Source organism: Sorghum bicolor, chromosome 7, assembly GCF_000003195.3.
Source record: "Sorghum bicolor cultivar BTx623 chromosome 7, Sorghum_bicolor_NCBIv3, whole genome shotgun sequence".
NCBI classification, from domain to species: domain Eukaryota; kingdom Viridiplantae; phylum Streptophyta; class Magnoliopsida; order Poales; family Poaceae; genus Sorghum; species Sorghum bicolor.
This window is the reverse complement of record NC_012876.2, coordinates 19349412-19359337: the sequence shown is the minus strand read 5'-3', so window position 1 is coordinate 19359337 and position 9926 is coordinate 19349412. Positions and strand designations below refer to the sequence as shown.

Genomic DNA, 9926 nt, shown 5'->3' with positions numbered 1-9926 from the left:
TTCGTGCGTGGGTGTCATCTTCCTAGCCCTACGCTGCACCTGCACCCGACTGTGACCGCTCGATGCCGTTACCCATGTTCATGTCATCTGCACCACAGTCCGAGCGTTGTTTCGCATCACCTTTCGGCCACTTGGGATCTGTCTGACTATTTGCATATTCTTTTTTTAGGGTGTGTTTAGTTCTCCATAAAATGTTAATTACTTTGAAATGATAGAATGCGAAATGCCAAAATTTTCAGGGATATCCTCATGAGGGCCTCTTGGGACTCTTTTAGATTTTTTTGGCCCTAAAATCCAAAATAAAGAATAGCCACCTTTTAGACAAAAAAATTGCATGGTTTTTAGTTCCATGCAAAATGATGAACTAAAACCCAAAATTTTTTGGGATAAAAGGGAAACTAAACACCTCCTCAATATATGACTATTTGAATCTTTTGTAGCTCTGATTTTAGGGGTTGTTTAGTTCCCCTTTTATTCCAATTTTTTTTGGATTTTTCTCCATCATTTTGTATAATGAAACTAAACATCATGCAAAACTTTTAACGAAATAGTTGTTATTCTCTATTTTAGATTTTGGCCTCAAGAGAAAAAAAAAACCAAAGAGTCTCAAGAGACCGTAATGAGGGCAATAAATTCTGAATTTTAGATAAAACTAAACATAACCCTGAAAAAATTGGCATTTTACATTTCATCATTCTAAAGTAGTTGGCATTACATTTAATGAGGAACTAAATAGGTCTCTAATCTATAATCCCAAAAGTATTCCTCTTCTGCAGAGCTGAACTGGAGAAATGGAAATTCAATGCCTTCCTTCGTCGGGAAGACTGAAATCTTCCCTGAAAAGACCAGCTTTACCTTCCCTTTCGCTCATTGATATCACGTTATCCTTTTCAAGGTTAAGAATGACTATAAGATAAGTGAACGGATTCTATGACTTTATAAAACTTGTCAGTTAAATCGTTCTCGAACAGCTAATTACAGCCATGAGCTAGTCTTGTCGACTTGTCGTGCACCACTCAAAATATTCAACTAATTTTCTTACATATATTATATTATGCTGAAAACCATATGCATATCTACATGTGGCCATCCTTTTTCTTGTTCTTGATCTGCATAACAATTCATTGAAAACTACATATAACAGAATGAAAAGAGTAGACAATGTACCCCATCCCTCCGTTTGTACTAGTCGGTGACTGACAAAAGATGAAATCCAGTTGGCTGGCTTTATCCTATGGAGTATTTTGGTTGAGATCTGGCAAGCAAAGGCCATGGTCCATGGAGCACCCACCACACCACATGCAACAAAGCCACCAAATCTGCAGATTTCTGTTCCATATGTCCCTCATTTTCCTAGCAGCACATCATTAGTGCCCAAAGGCATTGAAACAAAAGAAGAATAAAACCGAAGTGCCAGAATCAGCAACTTTGCTGGGATTTAGGTCCCATTAGACCTGAACTGTCCCTAATAATCCCTAATTTCATTTTAAAATACTATATAACCCTATGAATGATGTGTAACAAGAACAAAAGAACAGCTCTGTTCACGTGGTTTCCTGATCTTTTTCAGATCAGAATGTCTGCCGTCTCGAGAGAAAAAAAAAGGCACAAGAGGGGAATCAGGTGCCGTCTTGCCAAATAAGTTGCTTGCCATATCTTGGCATTGGCAGCAGCAGCTACTACTCTGCAGACTGCAGGAGTGTTGTGGATTGGAGAGATTTGGTGTTCAGGGTTGAAAGGAGAGAGAAGCCATTGAGATGGGGAAGCTTCTGGGGAACTCACGATCCCCTTCTTGACCTTCTTTATTTATTTCTATTCTTTTTACAGTTCAGTCCCTAGTAAAGTCTATAACTACAATATACATCAACACTCCCCCTCAAGATGGGGCAAATACATCATAAAGACCCATCTTGCTACAAAATATGGAAAATGTTTTCTCAGGAAGACCTTTTGTAAGTATATCTACTACTTGACTAGATGAACTTACATATGGCATACATATTATCCCTCTATCTAATTTCTCTTTGATAAAATGCCGATCAATCTCTACATGCTTGGTTCTATCATGTTGCACTGGGTTATTTGCAATATCTATAGCAGCTTTATTATCACAATATAACATCAATGGTGAGTCTTTGAAGAGCCCCAATTCTGTGAGAAGAATCCGTAACCACAACACTTCACACACACCATGTGCCATAGATCGAAATTCAGCCTCTGCTGTGGATCTAGCCACAACAGTTTTTTTTTGCTACGCCATGAGACTAGATTTCCACCAACAAATGTGCAATACCCAGAAGTTGATCTTCTATCATCCAGCGAGCCTGCCCAATCAGCATCAGTATAACATTCAACCTGAAGACTTCCTTGGGGACTATATAATAAACCCTTTCCAGGACAACCCTTTAGATAGCGAAGGATTCTAGTAACAGCATCCATATGGGATGATCTTGGATCATGCATAAATTGGCTCACTGCACTTACAGCAAATGCAATGTCTGGTCGAGTGTGAGACAGGTAGATGAGTTTACCAACTAATCTTTGATAGCATTCACGATCCACAGGTTTTCCAGAATCACTTATGAGACGAAGGTTTTACTCAATTGGAGTCATGGCTGGACGACATCCAATCATACCTGCTTATTGTAAAAGGTCCAAAACATATTTTCGTTGGGATAGGAAAATACCTTTGGTTCCTCTGGATACTTCGATCCCAAGGAAATATCGCAAATGTCCTAGGTCCTTAACTTCAAATTCTTGTGCAAGGTGACTTTTCAAGTGGTTAATTTCATCAACATCATCTCCAGTAATCACTATGTCATCAACATAAACAATCAGGACAATAACCTTACCCATGATGCGCTTGTAGAACATGGTGTGATCTGCATTGCTTTGGTTATAGCCAAATTTCATCATAGCCTGTCGAAACCTATCGAACCAAGCTCTGGGTGATTGCTTTAGTCCATACAAGGAACGTCGCAGACGAAGTACCTTCTTAGCAGTACAACTCGTCTCAAAGCCAGGTGGGATCTGCATATAGACTTCTTCATGAAGATCACCATGAAGAAATGCATTTTTTACATCCATCTGATAAATTTCCCAATTTAAGTTAGCTGCACATGAGATGAGTGTTCTAACTGAATTCATTTTTGCTACTGGTGCAAATGTCTCCTCGTAGTCAATTCCGTATGTTTGGGTATATCCTTTTGCCACCAAACGTGCCTTGTACCTATCCACTTTACCTTCTGGGGTATGCTTAATGGTAAAGACCCACTTACAACCTACAGGTTGCTTACCTTGTGGTAGATCCACAAGCTCCCAAGTTTTGTTCTTTTCCAAAGCTCTCATCTCTTCAAGCATCGCTTCCCTCCACTTTGAATCCTCTAAAGCTGCCTTTCCAATTTTTTGGTACAGATGTAGTGTCTAGAGAAGTGATAAAGCTATGAAAGGATGGGCTACAATATTTGTAAGAGATAAAGTTGGCTATGTTATGTTTGTAACCAACATAGTCTTTTAGGTGTGAAGGAACATTTAAATTTCTCGTTGGTTTTCTCAAAGCAATGGGTAATTCATCTTGAGGAACAGATGTAGAAAATTGGTTATCACTCTGACCTGTAAAACTAGTAGGAGCAATAGGATCAGGAGAGTGGTCAGTACTTGGGTACCCATGCATATCGAGCTCCACATCCTGTGAAGGTGATGATGAATTTCCTGTTACATCTTGCATGTCCCCATGACTAGAAATATTAATTTCATGTAAAGAAACATTTGGAGTAGGGGCAAGAATTGAGCCTGGAGTAGGAACAAGAATTGATCCTGTGGGAGTATCTCCACCAACACTCTCCCCCTCTTGTCCTACTCCAGGTGGTGTTAGAGAAATTCTAGTGTCTATTGGGGATGCAAGATAATAAGATTCATGCTCACGAAATGTAACATCCATACTAACAAAAAATCGACGTTCAGAGGGACACCAGCAACGATAACCCTTCTGAGATGGAGAGTATCCCACAAAGACACATTTGATAGCACGAGGATCTAATTTCCCTACAGAATTTCGATAGTCGTGTACAAAACAAACACAACCAAAAACCTTAGGAGGAACAACAAAATCATTTGAGTTCAAGAGAAGCTGAGAAGGAGTCTTAAATTCCAAAATACGGAGAGGCATACGATTTATCAGATATGTTGCAGTTTTTATTGCCTCTCCCCAAAGAAATTTAGGAACATTCATGGTAAACATGAGACAACGAGCAACTTCAAGTAAATGTCTATTCTTACGTTCTGCAATGCCATTTTGCTCTGGTGTGTTAACACACGTAGTTTGGTGTTCAATGCCATGTGCAGCAAGGAACTGTCCAAACTCAGTGTTAATATATTCAGTGCCATTGTCAGAACGCAAGATTTTTATAGTTGCCCCAAACTGATTATGAATGAGAGCACATAAATCTTTGAAAACAGAGAACACATCACTTTTGTGCTTCAATAGATAGAGCCAAGTGTAACGACTAAAATCATCAATTAAAGTGACAAACCACCTATGGCCAGAGACAGAATAAACCTCACAGGGCCCCCACACATCAGAATGTATCATTTCAAATGGTTTGTGACTTCGCAAACCCCTACTAGGATAGGTTCCCCTTGTATGTTTTGCTAATTCACATACATCACATACAAGGGAATCCCTAGGACATAATTTAAAAAGAGAGGGATAAATACGAGACAGAGCAGCAAAAGAGAGATGACCAAGCCTTTGATGGTAGAGTAGCAATTCTTGGCTGGGCGACATGCAAGTTGCAAGAGCAATTTCATCACCCCCTTCATCAAGGTAGTAGAGTCCATCATGCATGGTCCCAGTCCCAAGCAGTCTCCCTGTCCCAAGCTCCTGAAAAGCACAACAGGTAGGATCAAACCAACATTTACAATTTAGGCTTTTAGTGATGGAGCTAACAGATAAAAGATTAACAGGAAATTTAGGGACATGTAGAACCGGAGATAAGGACAATGTCTTAGTACACCGAATAGTTCCATGTCCTGTGATAGGTGCCATGGAACCATCAGCCACACGAACTTTGTCCTTACCTGAGGAGGGTGTGTAAGAGGTAAACAAGTTGGAGGCTCCTGTCATATGGTTTGTTGCTCCAGTATCAATTATCCATAATTTAGATTGGGTTCGATGTGGTTTCATACCTTGAGCGATAACATTAAGACTAGAATGAGCCTTTGAGGAAGTGTGGGAGGAAGACGAGTCTTCTGAGAGCTTAAGATTGGATTTAAACTCCTCAAGAGCTTGCATATCTACCACTGGTAGCTCCCTTGTAGTTGTAGTGTGATTAGCTTGTCTTTTAGTTGAACCTCGAGCTCCCCCTGGCTGAGGTTTCCCTTTCTCCCACCATGGTGGATAGCCATGCAGCTCAAAACACATGTCCTCTGTATGCCTTTTCTTCTTACAATGAGTACAAAACATTTTATTTTTATCCTCCTTACTAAAGGAATTTTGGATACGATGAGATTGCATGGACAACGCTGCACGTGCATCTGCACCCTTATGATCATCTTCCTTGGGCTGAGCTAAACGAGTTTCCTCCTCAATCACACTGGAAATAATATCATCAAGACTAGGCCATTCAGGCTTCGAAAAGATCAGCTGACGACGGAGATCTAATTCCTGGTTGAGGCCATCAAGAAAGAGCTTGCTCACAAATGATTCAAACCAAGTATGGTGAACTGCCAAGTCATTCTTATCAACAGGCTCAAAAGGATGATAGTAGTGTAGTTCTCTATATAGTTTCTTTACTTCCCCTGCATACTCAGTCACAGATCTTGAACCTTGCTTCAAGTTCGTCAATTCATGCATGATACGTGTGGCATGCATCTTATTTGTCTTCCCAGCAAATTGCTTCTGTAAAGATGACCAAATCTCATGCACAGTATTAAAGTTTTCCACCTGTTCTCTGATTTGTGGTTCCATACTTCCCAACAACCACACTAACACTTTATCATTGATATGTTTTCTGTTAGAACTACCTTTCTCCAATTTATCTTCACTGGCAACCAGCAAGTAATCATAATCATTGGCACTCAAGATTAAATTGGCATTCCGTGCCCAGCTAATGTAATTTCCCGGTCCTGATAATCTAACTGGATTAGGCTCCAGTGTGTACTTGACTATCTCAAGGACTGGCTTTGATTGTTGCTGCTGCTCAAACAATTTTGAAAAAATTTCATACATCTTATCAATACTAGAGTCCCCTGATTTTTCTTTATTCGGATCTTCCATGATTTTCTAATGCCTTATGGCTGAAAGAACTAGTACAAAGGCCACTTAAATCACGCAGCTAGCAAGAAGGGGACGAACTGAAGATTTGGCCTTTTTTATGCAGACAACATGTAAGCATCCAGATGCACATGGAATAAATCACAGACCTTGATATAAGAAGTGAAGCACCGTTAGCTAGCCTCTGATGCAAATCAAACTTGGTGACATAGCACCGTTTCTCAATCTTCCAAGACACTGAATGCGCGCCCACAAATCCTGGCGACACAGCACCACAGCACCACAAGAAATCAGCAAAATGAGGCAGTTTCACTCCAGATGAACCCGCTTTGGTACCATGTTGTGGATTGGAGAGATTTGGTGTTCAGGGTTGAAAGGAGAGAGAAGCCATTGAGATGGGAAGCTTCTGGGGAACTCACGATCCCCTTCTTGACCTTCTTTATTTGTTTTTTTACAGTTCAGTCCCTAGTAAAGTCTATAACTACAATATACATAAACAAGGAGTTACAAGAAGAGAGTCTTCGGGGCCGGGGACACTACTCCGCATCAGAGATTCAGAGCTGATGAATTGCTTCTGGTGTCCTGTCCATCTCAAGATCAAGATGAGAAAAAGTAGCACCGTCCTCGCCATCTCCATCTTGGTCCTCCTCTCCCTTGCCTCCCAGGTCTCAAGGTGTGCAGCATCAGCTGAGGGAATCGCTGGAGTCTCCACGAAGCGGCATCGGCTCAGGCCTCATCTCCAGGTGCAAGAACAATTGCATGGTCAGTTTTGCTCTCACTGTTTTCCCCTCTTAATTGGTGCCTGCCTGAATCATTGCCATGCATGATTGGGCAAATTATCCTCTAGCCTGGAGAATAACACGTCTCTGATTAAGAAACTGGTTGGGCAATTTGTTCACGAACTGAAGGCGATATGAAAGACCACCTGGAATTCCAGAGTCCCAGCCGGAAGCTTGGGCCTGGGCATCAGGTGGTGAGCACGGTGGAGTTGAAGCATCACGGGAGGATTACCACCGGGCACAAGGGTGGCAGCGCGGGTGGAGGTGCCGCCGGTGGTGCCGCGGGCGCGGGCGCGGGTGGGCGGAACGTCGGCGGCGGGGGCGCCGTGACGAGGCCGCACGGCTCCAAGAACGGCGCGGCGGCGCTGCCGGTGCCGGTGGCGTTGCTCGCCTTGGGCTGTGGCGTTGCTCTGTCAGCCTTGAGCTACTGATGAAATGGAGCTCTACGTCAGTCAGTATCTCCGAGCCGATTTTACGGGTAATTAGTGTGCTAGTTTCTCGATTTGTTTGTTGTTATATAGTATTTGATATCAATATATCATGGTGTGTAAATGGCAGTCCAGCTATCTGTCAGTATACTTGACTAAAATGTTTCAGAGTCCACATGAATTCTTTATTTTTGGTTTCCTTGTTTTTGTCCTCGGACAATTTCACATATAGAGGAAACTTATATGAATTTTTTCTGTGATCTTTTTACAATTGGTTGATGTGGAAAATCAATGAGTTGTTGTTACCATCTTGGTCCTTGTGTAATTTATATTGATCTTCGTTTGTTGCGTAATTCTAACGTGCTGCTTATTAAGCACTTGTTAGGAGGGACCTGGGAGACTTGTTTGCGCAGGTAGTAAAACATGTGAAGCTTCAGCAGTTTGATAGTCTGTATTGAAACCTGGTTTTATTGTGCAAAAAATCGAGGTCCTACTGAAGATTACCCTCACCCTCGCTCGAACACTATTTTTTCCCCTAGTTTCTGATTGACTAGTCCTGTGCAGAGAGAGAGAGAGAGAGAGAGATTTGCTGCCCTTTTTTTTCTTTTTCTTTTTTGCGAATAGAGAGATTTGATGGCCTGTGTATTGGCAGTTGGCGCCGTGTAACCGTTCAGTTGCCTCCCACTAATTTTATTCTTTCATTGTTTTTCCAAGATCTGCTTCTTTTATTCTTTCTTATCCGAGGAAGAGAATACCTTGTTTGAAGGGTATTGGTGGGTCCTCCAAGCTACAGTAAAATTTGGCTCCAAACAATTTTACTGTAGAAGCGGCTATAAAGTACTCTCAAAGAATATTTTGATGCAAAACGGTTACAATAAACCCTGTATATGGCTTCTTCAACTCGCCGGGGTTAAGAATATGGTTGCCAAAATTTTTATTCTATAGTCAGAATTAGAGGGTGTTGTTCTATCTCGGATTCTAGTCAATAAAATCTGTTTGTACATTTTTGTGTTTTTAGATTCAGTGATTCTGATCTTACATAAAGATCTCTTGTTTAACTAGAATCTAAGATTTTAAAAACCTTGGCTAATAATCAAAATAACTTGCGTCACACCCTTAGCTTTTTAGGCCTTGTTTAGTTTACTCTGAAAATCAAAAAGTTTTCAAAATTCTCCGTCACATCGAATCTTGTGACACATGCATAAAACATTAAATATAGACGAAAACAAAAACTAATTATACAGTTGAGCTGTAAATCACGAGACGAATCTTTTCATCCTAGTTAGTCCATGATTGGATAATATTTGTCACAAACAAACGAAAGTGCTACAGTACCAAAAACTTTTCACTTTTCGGAACTAAACAAGGCCACAGAAGCATGCTGTCACAATCTAGACACCGCTGGAGCGATTTTCGTAAAAATGGTGAAAATGGCTTCCTTACTAACTGTACGTTTGAAAAAAGAAACTCTCAACGAGCAAAACACGATCTATAGACCCATGTGGAATTGTTTCGAATGATTTGTTAGCCTAGGAGAACCCTTATATTCGCTACCATAAACCAGCCAAAATAATGATTTGTACAATGTGAGATAAAAAGGATAAGTGGATATTCCACTAACAACTCTCTCTATTTGTGAACTTCTGCATGGCCGAGAAGAAAAAGCAACTAATTTTCGGGATGCATTTTCGTGTCAAATAACGTCTTGTGCCCCACTACTTTTAGTTGAAAAATAATAAAAAGAAATAGTTGGGCTTGGAAAAAAAATTAGAATGATTGTTTATGCTATCCAAGAACTATTAGGTGCAAGCCAAGCCCATTTTACTCATCAAATGTTTGTAATACAATCTTCCATTCTGGATCACTAACCGGTAAATTATGCGAATGGGCCTGTGATCCAATGGTAGGGCTGTCTACTACCCACCAGGGTTAACCCTGGTTGTCACACTTTTTTTTGAAATTTTTCCAAAAAAAAATTAGGACATCTCTTCTTTGCATGTGTACGAACACGCATATGTGTGTACATGTGTGGTATGAATGTGAAATGTGTGAAAAAATAGGGCATCTCTTTTTTTTTGCGTGTGGTGTGAGTGTGGGGTGTGTAGGTTGTGTGCGTCTGTTGATGCAAAAGCTGATCTGCAAACACAAAGAGCTAATACCCGATTTAAACGTTAAGACGTGCCAGCCAATTTGACCTTACTATCGGTAAAGGTGATAACTTGAATACTTTGGTCCCGACAACAGCGATGCGCCCGGATGCCACGGCCAAGAGGTATTCACGCGGAACTTGAGAATACGCCGAGCTTAAGTCGACGAATTCCTAAGAACTCGTAATGAAAAGGAAAATATGACGAAGTCGTCGAAAAAGTAGATGTTGTAATATGAGTAAAAACTGGTGTTTGATTGATTGATAGATATCGATTACAAGGCCCTAGGGTCTACATT

The 9926-nt window shown here is 40.8% G+C and overlaps 1 protein-coding gene across 2 annotated transcripts; it reads left to right on the top strand.

The window, feature by feature from the left end:
• Nucleotides 6488-7789, top strand: LOC8067971. Of its 2 annotated transcripts, none has more exons than XM_021464520.1 (2): nucleotides 6488-7036; nucleotides 7183-7789. In XM_021464520.1, the coding sequence occupies exons 1-2, from the start codon at nucleotides 6670-6672 to the stop codon at nucleotides 7482-7484; spliced, it is 669 nt and encodes a 222-aa protein (XP_021320195.1). In that variant the 5' UTR covers nucleotides 6488-6669; the 3' UTR covers nucleotides 7485-7789. The 2 variants fall into 2 exon arrangements, with proteins under 2 accessions (XP_021320195.1, XP_021320194.1); XM_021464519.1 differs by having other exon boundaries at nucleotides 7150-7789.

Bases quoted from the DNA above. Each gene is read 5' to 3' on its own strand.
- LOC8067971 (XM_021464519.1), top strand. From the start codon at position 6,670: ATGGGAAGCTTCTGGGGAACTCACGATCCCCTTCTTGACCTTCTTTAT. The intron at 7,037-7,149 runs GTCAGTTTTGCT...TCTCTGATTAAG, and splicing joins GGTGCAAGAACAATTGCATG to AAACTGGTTGGGCAATTTGT.